This window comes from Carassius auratus, chromosome 30 (genome assembly GCF_003368295.1).
Source record: "Carassius auratus strain Wakin chromosome 30, ASM336829v1, whole genome shotgun sequence".
NCBI lineage: Eukaryota > Metazoa > Chordata > Actinopteri > Cypriniformes > Cyprinidae > Carassius > Carassius auratus.
The window spans coordinates 24081326-24108310 of NC_039272.1; the positions used below are offsets into that span (position 1 = coordinate 24081326).

At 39.2% G+C, this 26985-nt stretch overlaps 1 protein-coding gene across 1 annotated transcript in view; it reads right to left on the reverse strand.

Annotated features, from left to right (window-relative positions):
- Positions 1-26985, reverse strand: part of LOC113049734 (transmembrane protein 211-like) — a 169539-nt gene that overhangs the window by 121545 nt on the left and 21009 nt on the right. The window contains exon 2 of the mRNA XM_026212338.1: positions 6145-6283. Within this exon, the coding sequence (XP_026068123.1) occupies positions 6145-6283 (139 nt within the window). The remainder of the gene's footprint in view (positions 1-6144; positions 6284-26985) is intronic.

Genomic DNA, 26985 nt, shown 5'->3' on the forward strand with positions numbered 1-26985 from the left:
CAGTACTGATTACCAGGGCCCCAAAGGAAGAGAGGGCCCTTGAAAAGTCTGGAATATATATTTTCAAGGGGAGGGGGGCCCATTAGGACTGCCTATGCATAGGGCCTGGGATCTTGTGCAGCGCCCCTGTCAGCAGCTAACCAACAACTAAACTTGATCAACACAGAAAACGTATTCACAAGTTTTTGACAGAGTTCAAGTCCAGTTTCAAGTCTATGAAGGCCAAGTCATGTCTTAAAGTGGTAATTCACCAAAGACAAAAGGGATTTTAATATACATTGGCTGTCTATTCAGAAACATTACTTTTTTATTCAATGCTATATGACTAAAGAAAACAGAGAAAAGCCCTGGAGGGTTTTTATAAAGCCCTGGATCTGACACTAAACAGTGATATCTTGGTTCAAGCTACACATTGTTTAGTTACTTAGACCACAAACACTGTAACAATACAAAGCTGGCTGAAAACTCCAAGTGAAAGTCCATTTTTGAGTATGTTTTCTACAATATGTGCAGAGAAAAAAAATACTTGAAGACTCCAGTTTGTATCATTTTGCTATTTTTATTTTTTTGCAATGGATGAATTAATATGTATCGGACTCAGTGTGCAAGGAAAAACAATTAAATATCCAGTGTCTGCCCATCCATATCCAGGACTGGCCGATACAATAGCCTACATATATAAATGCTGATACAATCCTATCCTTTAATGTAATTTTTCACAACAGATTCTGTCAGTTCTTCCTTTAATAAGACAGCTGAGCTTGTTTGCCTTTCATAAACTTGAACAGTTAAAGAGTGAAATCATAGAGACTCTTGATCTTAATTTTAACAGTGAATTCAAAACCCCCTTCAAGCTTCTGGATGGGAAACACTGAGCGTTATAGTCTAATTATATCTGTTTTGTAGTTTGTGACAGTTTGAAAGTCTGACTGGCTGAGAATCTGCTCATACTTTAAAAGCAAGTGATAAGAGAATGTTTTTCTGTAAGCATAACAGCACATAAAATATTAAAAATAATCAGCTATACAGTACGTCTTTTGCCTTCAAGCAAACACACAGAAACTTTAGAGGCTTACAAGTTTCCAAACTTTCTCCAACTACAGCAAAAGATAGAAAACTTTCTTGAAAAGGGCTATCAGCAAATATTTGAGTAGGAAAACATGCTGAAAGGCTGGTCTTGTTTGCAGGGCTGTCTGTTTGGAAGAGGGCATCTATCAGAGCTGAAGATGATTACTAGTGTCTATACCCTTGAAAAGATGCTTCAATCAATGCTCAGAGAATACCAATGCAGTCTGTGCCCTTTTACATTCTCCATTATTACAGTACTTTTATGGAAATATCATTACTTTCTAATTAGAACAGGGAAATATATCAGCATGAGGCACTTGTTCTCTGCTGTTAAAATTATTTAAGGTTTCTCTGTTATAATCAATGTAGAGCCCAAAGGCTCAATTTTAACAAGCATTTAGGTCTACCATATTCCCATCACCAATAAAAACTCCCAAAGCCTCAAGAATATCAAGGATATAATGGAAATCAGTGCTCCAAATATACATGTTCCTGGCATATAAACATAATATTTATTTAACATGAGTGCCTGTAATTGCTTTTTGTGCACGTAGATATGTAGGATGGTTAAAAAAGTATTTGTCAGTTGAATGAAGGCCAGTGCTGCACGAGGCATGTGGCCACCCCTGAACCGCTGGCCTGTGTTAAAGGGCTGTAATTGTCTTTTTAGTGTGGCCACTAAATCTCTGAGTGCCCTCACCATTCCATCGCAACATTCTGCCAATGGTCATCGCCTAGCAACCAGCAACCGAGAGCAAACACTTCTTTCTGTATTTATTCGAATTTAGCTTTTGTGATTGATGTGCTCTGCAACAAAGTGCTTCAAATGGACGGGCTGTTCAGTCTCAAAATTCTCCATGTTCAGAAAATGTCTGTCTATCATGGCAGAGGGTGTGTATGAAGGAAATGGCTGGGACATAGCAACCCAAATTCTGAATTACGTTCCCCTGCCGTATGGAATAATAAGCCAACCCTGCAAGAAATCCCAGATTCTGATGGATTCAATTAGGGATGCACCGAAATGAAAATTCTTGGCTGAAGCTGAAGCCAAACAAAATGAAACACTGGGCCGAAGGCCGAATACCAAACACGTTTTTTCACATTTTCCCCCCATGTAGGCTTATTTTGCCTTTTTTTTCACCATTGCATTAACTGAATTGCCAAAATGTGCTTTTTACTGTTTTGATCAATTCAAATCAATTAAAAAACAATTATAAAATATTTTTTCAACACTGATGTTTTTTTTTTTTTTTACATTCAGACATTATACCAACAAAGCACATTTTAACTTAAAATTAATAATAAATTAATCAAATAATAATTTTGGCCATTTTTTGAAACTTGAATGAGGCATGTATTTTTACTGTACCAATAAAGACAGCCTTGCTGAGCAGAAGAGACCTAAAAAAAAAAAAACTTTAGTATATTACAGATCCCAATTTGAACACTATGTGTAAATGTTATAATAAATTTGTTAATAGAGCTGTTGTAGGGTAATTATTATTATCATTATTATTGTCTTGCTTTTTTATTTCATTTTATTTTATTTTACAGAACAATAAAAGCAAAAAAATGAAAATACTACCATTTATGAATGTCGATGGAGTTGTTGCTTTTTCTCTGCTTTTATTTTGGCAGAAACCCGCTTTAAGATCTCAGTGCTTCTTTTTGTTGACAACAGCATGTAGATTCTCATTATGGATTATGGAAGATGTTTTTTACGGGTATCATATTGTCATATGCCTTAAATTTAATTAACAAATTTAATTGAAATAAAATTAACAAAAATGTTACTGAGTAGCTGACGAGTCGCAGTTTTCCTCACACGTTGTGCAGTGCTGTCAGAATACATGCAGTTCGTGCGTGCATTAGAAAATATAACATTCTGCAGTTTATTTACTAATTGTTTGAGGCCATTTCGCAAATTCAATCATTATACAGTAACCTAACCGCCAGCATCAGCCAGCTCTTCTTCTCGTCGGAGACATGTGATGCAGCACTAAACAGTCTCTCGCTGTCGGTGCTTCATGATTATAAGTTATAATGATTTCTGACACACTGCCGACATGTTTGCTGCATTAGTGCATGCCTCTGTTTGATCGCGTTAGTCTTGTTCGATAACTTACATATTATTCCACCTTTTCACTTATTTGGCAGAACACTGAAATAATTTTTTTTTTATTTTTATGCTATTTTCGGCCGAATATTTTCGGTTGCCGAATATTCGGTGCATCCCTACTTTCAATAGTCAATAGTTGGCCTAAACGGGTCTACATAGTAAAATGCAAAGTGAACTGGCAAGTAGTGATGGGTCATTCTTGAATGATTCATTAATTTTGAATGAATCTTTAATGTTACTCAGAAAGAAGGAGTTGTCTCAGGGAGTGATTCGTTCAGTCACGCATTCGTTCAGTTCACCTGTTTCAGTCAATGCAGTCTGAGCCGGAAAGATAATTTATTAGTTCATCCCACATGGAAAGAACCTATATGAGGATATATGCACATATATGAAACCTATATGCAGTTTTTATGCACATATTTGGTAATATATATGCGCATATATGACACCTATATGCAGTTTATATGCACATATATGATAATATATATGCTGCATATATGCGTGTATATGCCACGTAACAGCGTCAGTCAGAGCAAGAAGTACCATTCAGGTAAGAAAATCAAAGTCTTAAATTTCTCTTTGAGTTTCTGTTTTGGGGTACTTTTGTTTTGCATTCTAGTATTGTGTAATTGGTTTATTGCGCTGTTAATAGATGATTTTGAGCAGTTAGGAGATGTGAAAGCACATGACTCTCTGTAACGTATTGACTTTAGTATATATATATACTAGGGCTGAAACAATTAGTCGACATTATCGACAAGGTCGACGATAAAACAAATTGTCGGCAAATTGAGTTGTGGTTTGATCTCGCATCTACCTAATGTTAGAGCCTGCAATAATGCGGTTTGGCCAGTGTGGCGCTGTAGCACAAGACTGTGATTCAGTTTTCCTGATTCAGTTCAAAAGAAGAAGACAGCGCTTCAGTTAACCTGAGAACCACCTGAGGCTGCTGAGTGGTGTTTGGATGAATATATACTGCGCGCCTTCCTCTCAATAACTAAATGAACACAAAAAAAAACTGAACGCTATGTAAAATCAGCACTTAAGAACACATTTGACTACAGTGATGTGGATGCTTGCACAAATTCTGAGGTTCGGCACTCCAGTAAACAAAAGTCTACCCACATGGAAATAACCTATATAAACATGTATGTTTTAATATAGGTTTTGATATAGGTTTTTAAAATATTTGACATATATAAAATTGGCTGTTTTCCTATATTATATGTACATATATGTACATATAATATAGGAAAACGGCCATTTTTATTCTTTTTTATTCATTTTTATTTTAATTCGGGTTTTTCGAGTCATTCGTTCATCATGCAACAGACCCATAAGCTTTAACCTATGCAGTCATAAAATACATATTTAAGTTGACTAAACAATGATACAACAATAAGTTATTCTATTGCTTAAGCTCATTAAGTAAATTAAACAAGCAGCAAAATCTTTTTTTTTCCTCCAGTGTTATCTTACTGTAGACCACTATGGACCAGCAACCATATTCCAGAAACCAGCATAACCTGTTATTAACCCACAGAAGGGATCTGCTCACACTAAATATTATGCCTGGATTGTAAACAGCTTTTGAATAAACTCTTTCACGTAATTTAATGAAGGTGTAACATGAGACTTTGCGTTTTTTAATATGAAGCGCTACCTAAATTTGGCCTCAAGTGCTTTATATCACATCATATCAAATTGAATCTTTCCTCCCCTGCTCTGCCAAAAATGAACAATGTACTTGAAATGTGATGTCTGACAACACAACAGAATTCAGATGAGATACCCAAAGCAGTTAGCAAAGCTCCAGCATGTATCACATAATATCAGAGAGTGTTACGTTCCACGTGGACTTGTGTTTTTCTTTGTCTTTGTGTGTGTGTGTTCATTACTTTCAGGTGGTGCTCATTGGTTGGTCGGCAGGTGTGTCGTTACTATCACACACGTCATAGAAGCTGGTGGACCAATCCGATGGCGCGCTGCCGGGTTTAAAAGGCCCATTCACAAGGAGCACGGAAGATTGTTTTTTCGCCAGATTTCAGCCAGCTCATGTGAATTGATCTGTTCCCCTTGTTAGTGTTTGAGTTGTGCCTAGTCTCTGTGATGTGAGTAATACTCCGTGTTTGTTAACTCTGACGTTGTATTTGCTTGTGCGTGTAACATAATCTGTCTAGCGCATTTAATGTGTTGCTACTGAGTGTATTCTGCCGAGTGTGGAATGTACAGCGTGAACCAACGGTAGGCAGTTTGTTGGTACTGTTAGCTAGGCGGAGAGTGATCGTCACTGTTGTATTTATGTTTGTTAGTTAGAATAGTTTATCTAAGGCGGCGAATCCGCTGAAGATTTCGGGGTTTATTTCTACATTTTACTTTGCTAGTTAGTTTAGAGGTTGAGTAAACTAGCTATGGTATTTATGTTTTGATTGTTTAATTAATTTGACGACACTCTTGTATTCTATTCTTTATTAATATTTTCACTTTTTATATTGTTTGTTTTGGTCCTGGTAACTGCGTCCACTAAAGATTAAAGGTCTTGTATTATTGAAGTCTGGTCTTTCTGGTTGTTTTTACTGCCTGTTTTCATAGCAACAGTAACTCACGCAAGTGTTGCGCAATCATCCCGTTTAACATCTTTGAACACGTAACAGAGAGGGAGGTGAGAGAAGGTTTCTGAAGATCTCTGCTGTTCCATGTACTAAAAATCACAAGATCCAAGAGAAAAGTCTTCAACATGAAGTGTGAGAAAGAGATTAGTTGAGGTTTTACTAGTCTTGTATAGATTTTGGAAAGTTCTTGCCATTTTTGTGTGCAATATGCCTCAGATGGTCTATGGGGGTCCGGTCTAAACCTCAGATTAGGGGTTAACTGACTAGGATCAGTCATGTAATGCTACTCAGCAGGGCTGGTGTTTAAGAGCTGATCAGAGGTCAGATAGTAAGCCGGCCACTAACCTGCAGCCATCTGCATGTATCCTGCCAGTGTGCAGATCCTCCTCTCACAGGCTCCACTGGGCAGGAAGATGGTGATGATGGCCAGCAGGGAGCTGACTGCCAGCAGAGCACATCCTCCTGAACACAGCACCGCACTCGTCTGCAACACACACAACACACAACACTTACAGATACTGCTGCTCTCATAAGAGTTCAAACTCTTTCTGGGGAGTGATTGATTTTTACTACTCAAGCAATCCAAATTTAATTCTGTTCTCATAAAATGAGTTAATCCGTCCACAACTGGATTTAATAGGTCAAGGTAAAACCACAGATTTTAAATCCACACTGCACTAAACACTGAACAAAATCATAACATGGCCAACCATGTAAAGCCTTACATAATATAATATAATATAAAGTAACTACTATTAGGCTCTTATAGTAATTTAACAATCACATTCACAACTAAATATGTTTCTCATTGCATTAACAATCTTTAAAGCATTCCTATTGATTTTTTTTCTTCTTAAAGGGCTCTTCATTTTCATTTGGGATAGTCTAAACAAACACTGAAATCAAGTAATAAAAAAAAACTATAAGTTATAAAAAATCTAAATGTATGCATCTACATTATATGTAGAATGTATTAATACAGTACATAATTGTGGATAATATAAATAAATGGTAGACAGAACAGTTATAGTGAAAATCAATGATGGTTTGTTTAATTTTTATAATAATAGAGCTGACTGCAAATAAATATAAATACAATAAAAATTTAAATACAAATAAAAATACACTAGGTAAATATATATACGTATATGTATTGTTTTTTTTGCAACACTTTATTCATTTAAGGACCAATTCGCACTATTTATTAAGATGCATATTACTAGCATACTAGCTGTTTATTAAGACTTACAGTATATACTGTAGCACATATTGTCTTATTCTGCATGACCATATTTAATATCCTTTAATCCCCATACCTAAACCTAACAACTACCTCACTAACTAAGCAGCTAATTAGGAGTTTATTGAGGTAAAAATTGTAGTGAAAGTAAATGTTGACCATCTCTGCGATTCATCTGCTTTAAAAAAAAAAAGCATCTTGGCCATTCTACATAATATCTTCTTTTGTTCACCTCACAAGAATGGAAATTATATGTGTTTGGCACAAATGAGTAAATGATGACAAAATACATTTTTCTGGATTTCCTATAAACTTAACATTAAACACTGAGCACAGAGTCACAGAAAAAAATGCTAGACAGGAATATAAGGTGTGAAATCAATCAATCTTTTCTAAGTGCTTACGCATTGGGATCAATTTAGTAAAACAGTGTGTACTGACCCTCTGATCTAACACCTTCATCAAATCAAACGCTTCATCAGTCGAAAGGCTCACTCCAGCACTACACAACCACCACAGGCCTGGTCCAAAAACAAAAATAAAGGCCTTCCCAAATAGGAGATCAATATCTAAAATATGGATCAATATCTCTCATCTGAGCTTTTTTAATCAGATGTGTGCAAAAGCAGGCTGCAGGAGTTGGCATATCTTCGTTAGACCATGACACAAAACTCTAAAGAGAACCTTAACAGTTTGCGTTAAAAATCCCTAAAACAAAAACACGGAGGATGAATATCAGAGACAAGAGGCAATTGATCTTACTCTGATGTAATACATTTAAGCCTGTGAGGCAGGACGCAATGACATCATGAATTATTGATGTGAAAACAATTGATTGATTTGGGTAGTATCAGTAACTTAACGCTTAGATGTTGCTACGAGCCAATCTTTTCGTTTCCCGTAAGCCTAACATTTAAAAATCAAAAGAAGTGTCGGGACTTTATTATTCCACATAGTGTAATTATCGTAAACCTAAAATCTGTCACAATCAAACAAACGGAAAAAAATATGCTACACATAATAATAATATCCATGTATAAAATGTACACTTACAAAAAAATTAAATATACAAAAATAATACACATATATGGATAAACATACAAAAACATACTGTTTTTAGTACCACGCCCTAGACACACAAGAATATTTCATAACAATATTTTAGTATTAATACACTTTTCATCACAGTAGCCTATTCTAAAATGTGTTCAGATGGAGGCTTTCTATAGAGGTGGGTCACAGGTGGCTGCTTTTCAGTGAGAAACATTCAGAGATTTCAAACTGAGGTTATCTTTCTGACAGTTTGATCTCACTGCCTCTTTATTAGATCAGCTAGAGTTTTCGCACACGGATCTGCAGTATCAAACTTACTGGACCAAATCAACAACAAAGTGAACACAACATCTGTTAAAAAGATATCAGCACATCTCTTCCACAAACAATACACATACACAACAGAGCAGGTCTTAGAGCCATTGTCACATTAGCAGTACGTATCAGAAAGGAGTCACACGATAATAATACAATTGCCAGTGACTGCATTACCTTGTGGTCCTAATGGCGAAGACATTAATGGTAAGAGTGGAATGCTAATAAAGACGGGATGGCAGATTCATCGGTGACATCTGAAACTGCAATTTTCCTGATGGTTATGATAACATTTGTAGTAATTATGACTGTTTGTGCTGATGACAACATTACAACATCCGTTACAATAATGAGATGTCTGCACTGGAAATAGGAAACATTCTAATAACGCAGAGAACGAAGAAGTGGAACGTTGCAGGCACTCAGTGGAAACATATTTCCTTCAAACAGAACTCATTCCCCTTTAAATGGTATTCATATATTCATAGAAATGTCTGGTTTTCTTAGCGCCATCTCTTGATCTTGCCATCTTTGAAGCCTTTAGATGAAATGAACTCTTGCCCACTGTGCTGTCAAACATTACCGTGTTTCATTACAACTAATAGAGACATATTAGGGCTGCAAAAGATCAAATCCAGAACTAAACGGTATCCTGGAAAATCATAAATAGGATGTCTATGACAGGTATGTTGATGATGCTCATAAGTTAAACAAGCAGTTTGCATATTTTATCCCTAATGTATATAGTCTACGTATGGCTAGGAAGTGGAAATGTACTCCCTGAAATCAATACTTCTAAGTGAATACTTCTAAGTCAATACAGTACTTACTGGTGCTTGCCAAGTGTGCTGTGACTTTTCAAAGTGTTCAGACTCATGATTTTTCATCTAGTGGATGATATACTGGCTAAAAAAATTCTATAAACTGACGCTGAAAGCAGGACCGTTTCTAGAGACCAGAATATCTCAATAGAGGCTTGAGGTGGGCTGTTTTGAGGTGGCCAAGCGCTCAAAACACCATATCCAAAAAGCCTTTTATGGCAATTGTAACAATCTAACATTTTGGTTCAATCTTAATTTTATGAAGCTACGAAAATAGGTTTTGTGCACAAAGAAAACAAAATGCATCGTGGTACTCTTGTGCATAGTGATGGACGCTAACGCGGAAGAAAAAAATGGTTGAAAAAGTCTTTGTTTTTGTTTCACCTATTCCTGTAGCTTTGTAAAGTTAGAGCTTAAACACTGATATCACAGTCCTTACTACCTTTCTTGGTCTGAATTAATGTTAACCATACATTTTCATATAAATCAAATCATACAAATGTGCAACCAATTCTTAATTTGCCAAAATTAAAAATAATAAGCCGGTTTCTATCCAAAGTTGCAAATTTAACTTATGAGGAGAATTGGAATATCACATAAAACATTTGCAAATAAACACCATCTCCATCCAACGAGTCAAAGAGAACAAAATCATTACTTCCTGAAAAATTAGCACTAAATATCACAAAGAAACATAGGAGAAGCCACTGAATATAGCAATTTTCATTTAAGAATGACCATAACAACATTTCCTCTGATTAGTGAGGTTACAGCATCCCATAGCGCAAAGTCACATGACTTCATTTATTCATCAAATGTGTTTTCATCTCCCATTATTTGCACTAACCCCTATTTTAACAAGTCAAAAGTAACATAAAAAATGTGCCCCTAAAATTTGGTTTCCACCATAATTCTGATGTTATTCTTCAAAATGTTGATAAAAACAGGGTTATAGAAACATAGCTAGTTATGTTTTCTCATGAGATTATTTTGGCAACATGTTTTCCACAGACATCAGCAAAACAGCAATACAGTCATATAGGTTAGGAACATAATGAGGTTGAATAAATAATGGCAAATTAATGGAATCAAGTAAATGGAAATAATAAGTAAATATAGACTCCAAACAAAGAATCCGTTCTCATGTAGGTGAACGTCCCACTTGTATATCCTCCTAATTTCTAATAATATTTTCATTTTCTGTATAAAGTGCAAAGCACTCGAGATAAAATTAGACAAAAAGAAGAAAAGAGAAAAGAGCTGATGATGCAAACAGAAGCCCTCAGCCCCTCACCTATTGAAATGTTAATACACAGCTTAACCGTTTGCATTCTTACTCATTTTGTTTTGGCGGAACAGCTTTGCATTTGTTATGCACCAATCAAGCCAATGTTATTTGTACAATATTTAGTGCAAACAATTTCATGTGTATGCATGAACAGTCAGCTTTGCAAATCTAGCGCCGTTTTTGCCTAGACTAATTTTATTCATTCCTCAAAGACCTTAGTGTATCAACACACTGCCCAGAATTCAATTGTTCTTAATTAGTTTGACATTTCAGGCCTGGCTTTTGCCACAACTCCTATGAGCAATAATTAAAGATTATGCTTCTGCTTGACACTAGAATATAAAATCCATGATTACATTGTGTCCAACTACATCATATATATTCACACAATATATGCAAGACTTTTAAAACTCCAGCTGCTGTTCATTTACAAGAAAAATGGCTCCTAACAGCGCTGCCTCTTTCAGAGAGCAGGTTCCTAAATAGATGCTAATTATTTGCCTCTATACACACTGCAAACAGTAAATAGCACTGCAGAGGAAGTGCATTGTGAAGGAGAGAGGTCACGCGATGATGGAAACCAATTTCTGTACCTAGATGAAAAGACAACAAAATTGAGAGAATTATTATAAGAAATTACACATCAGACATACTGTCAAATCGATCACATGTTGTACCTCACAAAACATTCAGAGTTCCTTGCTAATTTGATTTAAGTCAAGGAAAAAATTGAAGTTTTCTGCAAATTCTGTAGGGCACAGAGAGAAAAATAATGTGACAAAACTATGCAAGTCCATAACTGCAGTAGTTATGCGCTTTAATACTATAAAGACATGAGACAAAACACATTAACAACAAAAAAATGTATTCTACAAATGAATAAATTCAAAATGAGATTCTTTGCTGAAAACCCTGCCCTTCTGTGTTTGATTGTTTCCTAATTTTAAAGCAGGCAAATGCTAATGCTAATGTACGGTTTCAGAAAACTTACAGCACAAGAATTCAGTCATTTAAAATTTTTCGTCAACTTTATCACTAAATACAAACAATAGATCGCCATGGACTTCAGTTCAGGTGGCAGAGGGGAACGTTTTTATTTCAGTGCAAATTATAAAAAAAATACATAGCAGATGAAGTTAATAGTTGAACTGTTGTTGTTGTAGCTTGTCGGGGGACTATGACTCTGTGTAGTAAATGCTGCTCCACCTGAACCAGTGTTGCCAAGTCCGCTGTTGTTTTTCATGTCCGCGGGTTGAAGCGACCCCAATACCAATAACGTGATATTTAGCCCCTAAAATGCAAATTTTACCAAAGCAACCCTGTGCATTAAAAAAAAAAGTGAATTTTAACCCCGGAATGCATTTTTTTTATCGGGGAACCTCCTGGAGACGCGACTGGGCTAGTTTTGAGAAGCAAGTGGCAGGATTTGTTTTGAAAACCTGGCAATCCAGATCTGAACGCACGTGCTGGAGATGTACTTCTAATCAAAGGAGCGCCTTTACTGACAAGATGCGCATGAACATCACATTCGATTTTTTGCACAGCCCTACCAGCTGACATAATATTATTGTGTATAGTTTATAGTTTTAGGGAGATTTTGTTTTTCCTTGAGAAAAAAATTACATGCATTCTCTGATATGCTTTATATTCAAATTAACATATAGTGAATTAAATAAAATTGAAAGATTGAATCGTAAAATGCATCTACATGTATAGCACTATTCGGACGGGACTAGTTTTCTAAACTACGTTTGAGTTTCGATTCTTACCACCTGACGTCTGTGATTTTCATGTACCAATTCGGACGGGACTAACATCTCCGTGTTTATTACAGAGGTGGGAGGGTCTGATTTGTGCATCTGGGCGTCACAGATCAAGCGATCTGTGCGTGCATTGCATTCATTCAGAATGATTGCCTTAGTATTATTACACAATAAATACTAAATGGCTAGTATAACAAAACCATGTTAATGTGTGGTTCCTTTAGTTTGACTTGTTTTCCTTCTTTTTTTTTATTAAATGCAATTAAAACATTATGTAACTGAGTACATAAATGAACGTGAGTGTCAGACACAGACGAGGACACAGAGGATTCAGTGATAAGGTAGTTTATTGTGAATCAGAGGTTTCAGACACAGGTGAATCTTGACACGTAGACAGAACGGTGACAACACAACTTCCCTTAGGGTGAACGGTGATCCAGATGGTGCTCAGATGAAGACGATAGGGAAAGGAAGACTGACGAGGATGAAGAAGGTTCAAGAGCTCAGGTAGATTTACTAAAGGTTTTCAGGCAAGTGAGGAGATCGGTGCAAGACCAGACGATGAGTGATGGTGACTGATGGCTTTATATGTGGTTCTGGTGATGATGCACAGGTGTTCAGAATTCGGGTGATTGGGGACGAGTGGGTGTGGCGTAAGTGTCCGATTCCGGGAGTGTAGAAGGTGTGGCTGTGACAGTACCCCCTCCTCCACGGGCGGCTCCTGACGGCTGGGATCTTGTGCGACGACGGGGTCTACCTCGGCCACGAGGAGCGGGGCGGTCTGGATGGTCTTGATGAAAGTCAGTGAGAAGGCTGGGGTCCAGGATGTCGTTACGATTAACCCAGCAACGCTCCTCCGGGCCGTAGTTTTCCCAGTCCACAAGGTACTCCAGTTGAGGACCCCGTCGTCGAGAGTCGAGGATAGCTCTCACCCAGAAGATGTCGTTGTCGTCTTCGATGGCCGGAGGAGGAGGTACGGCATCATCACCAGGTTCTGTGGATGGAGGAGACAAAGGTTCAGTGAAGGGTTTGAGGAGTGAGACATGGAATGAAGGTGAGATACGGTACTGTGCAGGGAGTTGGAGTCTATAGGTCACTTCGTTCAGTTGCCGTTCAATAGTGAATGGTCCGATGTATCGGGGACTCAGCTTACAGCAGGGCAGCCGGAGGCGGATGTCCCTCGTCGAGAGCCAGACTTGTTGTCCAGGTTGGTATTGCGGCGTGGGTCCTCGACGAGCGTCCGCTTGTTCTTTATGCCTCCGCACTGCCCGCTGGAGATGCACGTGAGCCGAGTCCCAGACCCTCTCGCTCTGTCGGAACCAGTGATCTACCACTGGGACCTGCGAGGGCTCACCTGACCATGGGAAGAGCGGAGGTTGGTATCCAAGGACACATTGGAAGGGGGTGAGCCCGGTGGTAGATTGCTGGAGGGAGTTCTGAGCGTATTCGGCCCAGGGTAGGTACTGGCTCCAACAGTCCTGGTTACGGTGGCAGTAAATCCTCAGGAACCTCCCCAGCTCCTGAATCTTACGCTCCGTCTGGCCGTTGGTCTGAGGATGGTAACCCGAGGAGAGACTGACGGACACCCCTAGAAGACGGAAGAAAGCTGACCAGACTCTGGAGATGAATTGGGGGCCTCTGTCGGAGACGATATCTTCTGGGATGCCAAAGTGACGGAAGACGTTGTGGAATAGTGCCTCTGCCGCTTCGAACGCAGTGGGGAGTCCTTTGAGAGGGATGAGTTTACATGATTTTGAAAACCTGTCGACCACTACCAGTACACAGGTGTAGCCTTGAGAGAGAGGGAGGTCAGTCATGAAATCAATGCCGATATGGGTCCATGGACGTTCAGGAATGGGCAGAGGCACCAGTTTACCTTCCGGGAGTCTTCTAGGGGTGTCTGCTATGGCGCAGACGGAGCATCCTTTGAGGTAGCGGACCGTATCCAGAGCCATCGATGGCCACCAGTAACGCTGTTGTAGGAGCGAGAGGGTCCGCCTCCTGCCTGGGTGTCCAGAGCCCGGAGAGGTGTGAGCTAAGTCCAGGAGGGTAATCCGATGTTGAGGGGGGACGAAGAGTTTCCCTTCTGGACCTCCCGGCGGAGCAGGGTGTTGAAGGTTTTCTTGTTCAATCAGATGATCAATATTCCACTGGATAGGACTAACTATCATGGCTGGAGGGAGGATTGGTTCTGGAGATTCGGGTTCGGGATCTGCTTGATGAAGACGGGAGAGGGCGTCGGCTCTATTGTTCTGGGAGCCAGGGCGATAGGTGACCTTGAAGTTGAATCTTGTGAAGAACAAGGCCCATCTAGCTTGGCGATGATTCAGTCTTTTGGCTTCGCGGAGGTATTCCAGGTTCCGGTGGTCAGTTACCACCTCGAAAGGGAACTGGGCTCCCTCCAGCCAGTGACGCCATTCTTCCAGAGCCAGCTTAATGGCCAGTAGTTCACGGTTACCGATGTCATAATTCTGCTCCGCCGGGGATAGCTTCTTCGAGAAGAAGGCACATGGATGGAGTCGTGGTGGATTCCCCTGCCGCTGGGAGAGGACTGCTCCGACCCCGGTGGATGAGGCGTCCACTTCCACGATGAACTGGTGGCTGGGATCAGGGTGGATGAGGATTGGAGCGGTCTTGAAGGCTTGTTTGAGCAGGTGGAAAGCTTCAGTGGCCTCGGGGTTCCAGGACAGAGACTTGGGCCGGTTCCGGAGGAGAGAAGTTAGAGGGGAGCTGAGTAAACTGTAGTCCTTGATGAATCTTCGATAAAAGTTGGCAAAGCCCAGGAAGCGTTGAAGTTCTTTTATGGAGCCGGGTTGAGGCCAGTGTGTGATGGCGTCCACCTTCCCCTGGTCCATCTTCACGCCACATGGGTCGATGATGTAACCTAGGAACTGGACTGAGGGCGTATGGAACTCACATTTTTCGGATTTGAGGTAAAGGTGGTGTTCCCGGAGTTTTCGGAGTACGAGGATGACATGATGGATATGTTCTTGCTTGGATGTGGAGTAGATGAGGATGTCGTCGATGTAGACAATTACGAACTTGTTAAGGTAATCTCTGAAGACTTCATTCATGTAGTTTTGGAAGACGGATGGACTGTTGGATAACCCATACGGCATGACCCGGTATTCATAGTGCCCGGAAGGAGTGATGAAAGCGGTCTTCCATTCGTCCCCCTTCCGGATGAGGATTAGGTTGTAGGCGCTCCTCAAGTCCAGTTTCGTGAAGATCCTGGCTCCGCGTAGTTGTTCCAACGCCGCTGGGACCAGGGGAAGAGGATAACTGAATTTAACGGTTTGTGAATTGAGGTGGCGATAATCGATGCACGGCCTCAAGCCTCCGTCCTTCTTGGCCACGAAGAAGAAGCTCGAAGCGGCAGGGGAAGTAGATGGTCGGATGAACTCCTGAGCGAGGGCTTCCTGTATATACTCCTCCATGGCCTTCTGCTCCGGGATGGACAGGGGATAGATTCGTCCTTTAGGAAGGGTTGCTCCAGGCAGGAGGTCAATGGCGCAGTCCCATGGCCTATGAGGTGGTAGCTTCGTTGCCAACCGCTTACTGAACACATCCTGGAACGCCCGATATTCAGGAGGGATGATATGATCCATCTTCGTGTCGGGGCTCTCCACTGATGTGGACTGGACCGGTAGGGAAGACTTCCTTAAGGGAGGACTGACCTTGGGGATTTTAGCTGGAGGAGTGATGCAGGTATGATGACAGGACACTCCCCATTTCAGGATCTCGCCAGTGGGCCAATGGATGTGAGGTTGGTGGAGGTTAAGCCAGGGGCGTCCCAGGATGATGTCTGCGGTGGATTCCTCCAGCACCATGAACGTGATGTCCTCTTCGTGCAAGAGTCCCACGCGGAGGATGATTGTGGGGGAGAAATAGTGGACACGACCCTTGCCCAGCGGCTTTCCCTGTATGGTGGTTACTTTGAGTTCGACAGGGCTTCGATGATGTTTGGCGTTGAGACGAGTTAAGGTTTGCCGGTTGATGAAGTTCCCCGCCGAGTCGATGAGGGCTTGTACTGAAACAGAAGAGCACAAGTGTCTTAGAGTAACCCAGGTCTTAGTTAGATGAGCAGTTTGAGGAGGTATATGGATGGTACTCACCGCTGGGCGTGGAGGTCGAACTGGACAGGATGGCAAGAGGTGTCCATCTCCCCCACAATAGAGACATAGCCCGGCGTTGATCCTCCGCTGACGTTCCGATGCAGACAGATGGTGAGAGTCCACTTGCATGGGTTCAGGTGCTGGAGGAGCGACAGATGGTATAGCGGGCGGAGGAAGTACAGCGGGAGTAAGCGGATGACAGGCAGTGAGTCTCTGGGCAACTCGAATGGATTTCTGAATGAGATTCTCTAGTCCTAGTGAGTCTTCGTACACAACTATCAAACTTTGTATCTTGTCATTCAATCCGTGGCGATATGCTGTAATTAAGGCAGTTTCATTCAAGCCGCTTATGTAAGCGAGAGTACGGAAGCGTATGGCATAATCACTCACAGATTCATCTCTCTGTTGGTGAATGGTAAATAATTGGTCATGGACAGACAATGCAGAAGTTTGATGGCCAAAGACGGTTTTTAACTGGGAACAGAAGTTAGTGACGGATCCAAGGGCAGGTGAGTTTGAGTCCCAGAGAGATTCAGCCCATTGGAGGGCCTTACCTGAGAGTAGGTTGATGATGAAGGCTACTCGACTGCGTTCGGAGGTGAATAAATGAGAGTTGGATTCCATATAGAGGGAACACTGTAGCAGGAACCCGCTGCAATCCTCCGCCGTGCCGCTGTATGTCGCTGGTTTGGCCATGGGACTCGCAGGGGCAACTGAAGAAGTGACCGGAGTTGTAGCGGTGTTTGAGTTGTTGACAGCCGGTGAAGAAGGGGGAGTTTGTTGCATCAGTGAGGACCGTACAGCGTGAACCAGTTGCGTGAAGGGATCCGCGGTGCGGTCCTCGCCCGTGTCCGAAGAGCTCTGCATGCGGTCTGGTCTTCTGTCAGACACAGACGAGGACACAGAGGATTCAGTGATAAGGTAGTTTATTGTGAATCAGAGGTTTCAGACACAGGTGAATCTTGACACGTAGACAGAACGGTGACAACACAACTTCCCTTAGGGTGAACGGTGATCCAGATGGTGCTCAGATGAAGACGATGGGGACAGGAAGACTGACGAGGATGAAGAAGGTTCAAGAGCTCAGGTAGGTTTACTAAAGGTTTTCAGGCAAGTGAGGAGATCGGTGCAAGACCAGACGATGAGTGATGGTGACTGATGGCTTTATATGTGGTTCTGGTGATGATGCACAGGTGTTCAGAATTCGGGTGATTGGGGACGAGTGGGTGTGGCGTAAGTGTCCGATTCCGGGAGTGTAGAAGGTGTGGCTGTGACAGTGAGTAATCTTACCTGATGCTATTACAATAGCCGGTATTAACAGTTTACGCGATCTTGCTCTTGATTTTATTATTTGTATTATTTTTTATTTGCCGCTAAGCAAATATATCAAACATCCGCGCGGTAAGAACATCTACGGTAATTCACGTTGGCCAAAACACACAAGGAAACGCGTTGTGAAATAAAATATCACCGGCAATCACAGACATTCGCATTTGGACGGGATTAGTTTTCTCAGAGGATCACTGAGTTTGCTGAAAAACAGTAAGTTATTTGCTCTGGAATTATCACAGAGGTTGTGTGAGAAAAACACAGACGTGGCAGATTCAGACGGGATTAAAATCACCAAGTACGTCTGTGAAACGCAGATTTCTCTAACGACCCCCTGTAAAACTAGTCCCTTCCGAATAGGGCTTTAGTCTAAAAGTTTTATGGACTGAACATTTTAATTTTATATATAAAAAAAAAACAGGTTGAAAAACCCTTTGTCATATCATTTTAAATGGGATGTGGCTGAGTAAACGCTGACAGAATCTTCATGCAGGGGAGCTATTCATTTAGGAGACGGAAAATGATGGGAAATAACTGGAATGGTTCATCCGACAGTCAAATTCTTTTCAAAGACCCAAATGTCACAAACATCAACTTCACTTGTCAGTGAAAGAGTACTGCTACAGTAACGAAAAGATCTGGCTTATTATTTTGTAAGGGTTTTATATTCAGTGGAATCTGCACTTGATTTACAAGACAGACTGGAAATCAAGGTCGAAGCTGTCTTGTTACCATGGTGAAGTATTTTCTCATACATCTAAAGAGAGAGAGTGTGTGTGTGTGTGTGTGTGTGTGTGTGTGTGTGTGTGTGTGTGTGTGTGTGTGTGTGGATCAGGTCCAAAGCTGGCTTAGCTGTAGTTAAGAGGCAGAGTGGGCAGTGCCAATTAAGAGGGAGGTGTGTTAAAGCTCAGACTCTCGTTTAATGAAATAAAGTCTTTCAGCCCTAAAGAACATTAAGCTCTAATACACGTTTATTTCCTTGCAGTCAAGCTCAAACCCACACGCACTCATGCCATATTACTATGTGTATAACCTATTGAACTACAAAAAATATATATTTATTTTTTATAAAAGATCAAAGCAAGATGCATATTGGCCAAGTCTTCTCTTGGCAGAACGGGAAAATCTATACCAGCATTTAGTCATTCTGCCCTCTGTTAGAACTCTATAAATGTTTCCGTTTTCCCTATTGTCCTTGCTGTAAGAATTCAGACAACTCATGCATGCACTAACATTGCACAGGCCTCTTCCTTGAGGCACAGAGCAACCCCCACAGAACACAAACAAACAAACAAACAAAAAAGTGTCTGAGGTTTTTTATAGTTCAGGTCACAATGTACAAATACTAGAGCACCTTTTAGGGTTCAGTTGATCACACTGGTGGAAACCTCTGGAGAACATATATGAACCCTTTTTAAAAAGGCAGGGGAAAGTTGATTTAAAGCAACTACAGGCTTTTTGTTGTGACACTGGTCAATTTTGAAATCGGGCTATTTTGCTTTTATAGCATAGTGTTCTTTTAGACTAATATCTAAAGCATTTAATTACATTAGTAAAAAAGTTTCTGGACCAAATCACCTACCCTGTCTTTAGAAGCTATTTTTTCCAATTATTATTATTATTTTTTTAATCATTTAACTCTATGTCAACAAAATGAAACTCTTTTGGAAATTGCGAATTGAATTAGATAATATCTCAGTTGCATATTTAAACATTGCAGAAACACAAGACAATTGTCTTAAATGACTGTGATTAATCCAATGGAAAATGATGGTGATATTTATTAGTTAAAATGTTTCTCCTATTCACCTGTGGTCTCTTATAACTCCAGAGGATGAGAACAATATTGAACAGTATCTTGGAGCTATAGAGAAAACACAGATGCTCTGTGGCTTCAGGGAAAAATCAAGCAACTCCTCTCCTCAGATCAAGAAAGATTTGATTCAAAGTGATATAACCCATTTAACACATGGCAATTAGCTGTAACAGGAGGCATCTCTAGAAAGCCACAGATAGACATCACATTAGCAGTACTTCATGTCATACTAAAGTGTCCTGATCAGCATGGGTTAGTCTTTGCCATTAGTTCGCGCATGCAGAGTAACATGTATGAGCATCTGTTCTTAGTGGCCTTCTACTGTGTTTTACCTCTCGCTCGTCCCGTTTGGAGGGGTAATAGCCACACCAATCACTCTTAAGTGTCTGTCCCTAGCATGTCATCTCTCTTGCTTTCTTCCAGTCTCATCAAAAACAGCCCATTATTGTCGTAAAAGACCTTCATGAACATCACTTCACACATGAGGATATGGCACAGCTCCAAAACATTTGGTCTTCTCTCTTCTTCATTCATTCAGTCTCTAAAAACATCTCTCACAATATTCATTTCCTTTCCATTCTATCCCATTATATGTAGAGTCAAATATGAAAGTTTAATAATCCCAACCAAGCAATAGGGAAACATGTGCTAAGGAAACATGTTTGAAAAGTCTATAAATTTGCAATTCTGATTGGTGATGTTAGTGGCACAGAAAGTACACACTATAGCCTTAAATAAAATGCAGTGAGCCACAGTTTTTACTTAAAGACATTTCAGTTTTATAGGATAATTTATAGAATATTCTCTCTAGTGAGTAAGGAATTCATTTTAATATAATGCTTATAATGGTCTGGCTTTTCTAGATATACTTGCTAGGATATCTTGAAAATCCTATAATACTTCAGCATTTTAGCACAGCCACCTCTCATTTCTGTAATGAAACCTAGCCATATAAATAAATAAATAAATATATATTCTAGTCATGCAAAATTAGCAATAGTATGACATAAACGAGATGCTAGGAGGATTGCAGACCTGATGACCTGTAACCAATATGGTAGTTAGCATATGACAAAGTGTTAACATTAAACATTAAATAAGCAAAATGAGGCATCTATTTAAATTAGCCTGATGAGATCCAGCACCAAATGTTTGTAATCTATTTGTGATAATTACCAGCAAACTCCAAAGGCTTTTGCAATTAAAAGTGATGGCAACGGAGAAGAATTGTGATCCATAATTAATTAATCCCTTTCTCCCATAAATGATAGTGTGACTAAATAATTGTTTTGTGTTTGTGTTTTTTTTTCTGGACTCTGATGTGTGTTTCATAGTGGAATGCAAATCAGGGAATTGGGTTTCAATGTTTTTGTTAGGCAGCGCAGTAGCCTTAGATTTCCCATAACATTCCCGATTAGGGAGACTCGTCCCATTTAGTGAAAGTCAAACGGTAACACTAAACTGACCCTTTGTGTTGGGAAACAAATATCCTAGTGTTTTGTCATGCTAAGAGGATGTGCTGGAAAACTCCCTCCACTTTTAATGTGAGTGAAAATATAAGGTGACACATTCGATCCAAACAACAAAGAGAGAGGCTCATTCTCCATACTCACTGCCAGGCCCAGATGGGAGCAGTCTTTTTCAGCTAATTTTAAAGTCTGCATAATTCTAGACTAAATAGATTTAAATGTTTTTAAAATAATTATTTTATGCTCATCAAGGCTGCATTTATTTGATGGAAATATATAGTGTAAACAACTATATTGTGAAATATTATTACAATTTGATATAACTATTTTCTATTGTAACATATTTTACAATGTCATTTATTCTTGCGAAAATAAAGCTGAATTTTCAGCATCATTACTCCAGTCTTCAGTGTAACATGATCCTTCAGAATTCATTTCAACATGCTGACTTGGTCTTTAAAAAACATTTCTTATTATTATGATAGTTGAAAACAGCTGCTTAAATTTTTTGTGGAAACCGAGATTCAAAAGGACAGCATTTAAGTGAAATAGAAATTTTTGTAACAATGCAAATGTCTTCATTGTTTAATCAAAATAAACGTTTCTTTGAAAAGTAATATACAGGAGCATCAAAAAAGTAAAATATAGTAAAAAAAGTTTTGGAGTGGACTGAAGCTGGAGTCTGTTCATCAAGAGTCACCACCCTCAAGACGTCTTCAGGAAAAGGGCTACCAAGCCACTTCTGAATCAGAAATAATGTCAGAAGCGTCTTACCTGGGCTAAGGAGAAAAAGAACTAGACTGTTACTCAGTGCTCCAAAGTCCTCTTTTCAGATAAAAGTAAATTTTGCATTTAATTTGGAAATCAAGGTCTGGGTCTGGAGAAAGACTGGAGAGGCACAGAATCTAAAGTCCAGTGTGAAGTTTCCAAGGTCAGAGATGATTTGGGGTGCCGGGACATCTGCTGGTGTTGGTCCATTGTGTTTTATGAAGTCCAAAGTCAATGCAGCCATGTACCAGGAGAGTTTGGAGCTCTTTATGCTTCCATCTGCTGACAAGCTTCATGGAGATGCTGATTTCCTTTTCCAGCAGGACTTTAGCACCTGCCCACACTGCCAAAGCCACTTCTGCTGACCATGATATTACTGTGCTTGACTGGCCAGCCAACATGCCTGACCTGAACCCCAGATGAAATCTACGGGTTTTTTTTCGAGAGAAAGATGAGAAACTGTTGATCCAACAATACAGACGAGCTGAAGGCTCAATGGTGCCTCAGCAGTGCCACAGGCTGATCGCTTCCATGCCACACCTCACTGCTGCTGGAGTTTATGTTAAAAATGCCCTGAACAAGTACTGAGTGCATAAATGAACATACTTTAAAGAACTTGAGCTTTTCAGTTTTGCAAATCCATTTTTTTTTTATCAATCTTAGGAAATATTCTAATATTTTGAGATACTGGATTTTGGACTTTCATGAGCTGTAAGCTCTAATCATCAAAATGAAAACAAAACAACTTTTCAAATGTTTAACTTTACATGTAATGCATCTAGAATATATGAAAGCTTTTTTTTATTTTAAATAAGTTACTTTTTAAAGATGCACCTGTATATTGATGAAATAAATGTTAAAATATCTGTGAACAGTAATTTATTTAATAACATGCTACATTTCTGAAGCTACAACTAAAAATAACCCCAGATCTCACACAAAAGAAATGTGTACAGAAAATATGACAATATTAGAATGAGACATCACAACAGTCTATTGCTTATGAGACAAGTCATAATTACAAAATACAATTCCTAAATAGTGAGAAAAAAAATATTTAATAAGCAAATGAGCAAGGGAAAGAGAATGTTAATACACAATATCTGGATTGTGTATTCTCCCTCTATTGGTTCAGCAGTTTGATTTCACCCGTCTGACTCTGTCTCTCACCCCGCACAACCAGCAGATGCTTTGGGAATCAGGAGGTTGTAGACTAAAGAAGAAGAGCAAGAGGTCAAGTTCAAAATACAGCTCCAGTAGGAAGGAAATGTCATGAGGACAAGAGACGACAGCACTAGAGAGGCTATTGTTGCACCTCTCAGCATGAAATGGCTCCACTTAACAAGAGTCGCTGCTAGAGGAAGTCTCGGCTGATTTGTTTTATGGTTGTCCGGGTCAGAATGTGATGTACAAGAGGTTAGTATTGTGTTCACGCATTGTTAGTGGGCATGAACATCCTTGTGAGTACATTTGCAACTAAAGATAAAACTCAAGGGCAGGGCAAAGCATAACTTCACCATGACTTTCCCCATTCTGTCTCTCTTCTCATACGGGTATAACCAGCCATCTGAGCGCCACAGGCAAACCCTGGGCGTCCCGTTGAGATGGTGTTAAATGGATTTGAGTCAGCTCCAGCCGAAAGCCAACAGCCAAGCTCTGGTGCACCCATCCCTCATATAAACTCCAACCCAAATGCATGGCTGTTTGAGCGACTCAGCAGCATATCAGCCCACCTGCCACCAGCAGCGTGAAGCCTACCATGTGTCCTTTGAACTGACTAAAAGAAGTACATTTTTGGCCATGTAGAGGTGACATGTAGAGATAAATCTTAGTTTTTTGCTGCATCTCATTTAATCTTTTGCCCTTCCACTTAGCTTGTATCTCCCCTCCTTTCCACAACCACTACCCCCTTAGCTCTTGCTCTTTAATTAGTAATTAGTCCCTCCTTAATTTAGCAGCTGCTTTTATCGAAAATGATTTACAGTACACTGTCTTATTATTACAGAAACAATCTGCCTGGGGACCTGGGGTTAAGTGAAGGGCAATATGGTGATGTTTCGCTGCTTACTGCTGGTAGGGTTTGAACCAGTTACCTTTTTATTACTAGCCCTGAAGTTCAGTCAGCATGAAATGCCATTCATAACTCATTTTATTTCCATAATGTGACCGTGACTGTAACTAACGACATAAACGATTAAGAGGATAAAAAAAGTGAAAATTCTGTTTATGTTCATTCAACATCCTTCCCAATGATCTCCTACAAACACTGCGTAAATTGAAGGCTATGAAAACAAAAATGCATGAATGTAATCAATACATTATGTGCACCAAAAGATTTTACATGGATGAAAACTAGCTTGTGAAGGACATACTTACAGCCACTGTAGTTCTGTTCCTCACAGACACAAAAATTAAATATGGTGCAACAAGGGCTATGGTCTATAAATATTTTTAATAAATATTGTAAATTTAAAAGCTAAATTTAACCTCCAACAACAAATAATCAACATTTCTGCACTGATATTCTCTGTTGTGCATACAAACACACTTTCAGTTTATTGGATTGCTGTCGGGATGAGCCTTTTTGCAAAATGCAAATACTTCCATGAATTTATAAAATGTACAGATAAGAATATAACCATTAAATTAAGTTGCGCACTAGGGAAAATCATCTCTCAAGCACATTAAAGAGCACACTCAGCCAAGGTCCCTTCTGACGTACCTGACATTGCAACCCCCAAGAAGTCTTTGAAGTGTTTAATACAGTTCACTCATGTTTTTGACAACCTGGGTTATGCACTTTTCCCACAGGTGCATACTCTGTGACCATCCACCATTTTCAAACGCGTTTTTCACATAAGACATATTTTTTCATTACTGTTCAAATTAGTTAATTCTTTTAAGAAAGTAAACAGGGTCAAATTTGTCTTAATCACAAAGCCACACCACACTGGCAAAATGATTCAGCACATAAAGATTCAAGGTGTGCCCAACGCTTCACTGAACTGATCAAAACACTTCTGTTCTCCAATTAATTCTGTCCATCAGTTTGCTCACAGAAAATGGTACACAGAGAAATACAATGGTACACTGAGCAAACGCATCACCGACTTCATGCTACTCAAAAAAAAAGGCTGCTGCTATTTATAATAAACACTTTTGTCTTTGTATTGTCTTTCAGCATGAAAAACTTTTACCTGTGAGGGCTTCAACCAGAATACTTGAGTTAGGGTTGTAGAGCACTCTAGCCTCAATGTATGCTGGGTATTCACAGAGCTGCTGTGGGTGGGTGTGGGATTTACAGTATGCCCACTCTACCCATGGAAGTGGACTCAAGGATGTTATGTAAGTCTCTTAAGACAGGAAAGTCAGCACAGCCTGCAGAAGCAGCAGGATGGATGTTCTGAAGAGCCATATTTGGCATCTGAGCATTCGTGAGAAAATAAACAAGTTTACAGTAAGTGACCAGCAAGAAACACAGCTGGAATAACATTCCCAAACACAGTCACAATGCCTGGGTGAAAAATACATGAGACTTTTTTTTATTTTTATTTATTTTTTTGACAAAAAATTTAAAGTTCAATAACATAGGTCAAGGTCACTTGATTGACTCATCTTAGCTTCATATTAGGCTTAAAACACTGTTATTTTTTACTATAAATAGTCATTGGTATAAATCCCTTTAAAAAGCACTGGCTGGACATTAAATCATGAGTTCACATTCTTAAAGTGACAAATATGTTTTGATGAAAATAAAAACTACAACATTTATATTTCAAATAATAGTTGTTCTTTTAAATATTCTATTCATAAAAAAATTCTGAAAACAATATAAGGCAGAATATCTGGTTTCAACATTGGTAATAATAATTAGCAAATCGGCATATTTACAATGATTTCTGAAGGATCATATGACTCTGAAGACTGGAGTAATGATGCTGAAAATTCAGCTTTACCGTCACAAGAATAAATGACATTTTAAAATATATTAAAATATAAAACTGTTGCAATAAAAATAGCAAAGTATTGCAGTTTTTACTAAACTTTAAAAAGGTAGTGCGTATATAGGCCAATGTATTCCACATTTACAACAACGAAAAATTAACAAATGTTTTTTCTTTGTTCACTGTTGGATTAATCTTCCAAAAGGTATATTTTTTCATATAAAATTTTATAAACATGCAGTGATAACTGAAAGCCACATGCAACATGGTGAGGTCATTTGAAAATGAATGTTGCATACTACTTCCTAAAAATAGTAGGCAGTATACTGTACAGTAGGGGTGTATAACAGAAGACACAACTGACTAGGAGAAAACACAATTAAACACCATCAATTTGGACTATAGTCTTTATCGTGGTTACATGCTCACGTGACGTTGCTGTACTACATGGTCACTAAAACATATAATTTGCACACGTTTTTATGCATTGCGGTTAGTAAAAGTGATTTAAGTCATTAAAACACAATCAGCAGCAAAAGAAAACTAATTTTACTGTATGTGTCCACTGACTGAGTGGCTGCTTCTGAGTGCTGTCAGAGAGGCGTGCACACGTGAAGATGGTGCTTAAGAGTGTTTTTTTTTTTGCTGCTTTACAGGCCATCAGCGCCTAAATACACACACTTTTATTTGTCATAATGCCAGTTATTGCAAATATCCTCTTAAAGACATAATTTAGGTCTTGATTGAAAGCAAATAGCTGAGAAAGAAAACACGTATAACGGTATATTGGATCCAGGCACATCTTAAAGTGACAGCAGTGTAAAATTCCCGCTGTCTTTCATTCAGGTTTATCAAACAACAAAAGAGAGAAAATCTCACTGCTTTTGACAAAATCACTTTTGTAACTTTAACAAGAAGAACATGCATGTGTTTTCATATATTTGATTATTTTATACAATGTATGTAGCATTTCTGTGTTCTTCTGTAGTTTATATATATTATATACATTGCAGGTACTTTTTTTCTTATTCTTATGGACATTGAAATTTGGACAATAAAAAAGTAACCTTTTTTTTATTTATTTAGGCTAGGCTAGTAGTTTTTTGTGATATTAACCCTGGTGACAAGAATTCTGACATTTCTATGATATCAACCATCTTGAAATGATAAAGACCTCATTTAATTCACAAATAACTATATCATGATATACAGTAAACTCTTACTGTGAAATATAATGACTCGTACCTTGAATAAGATTTTGGTCA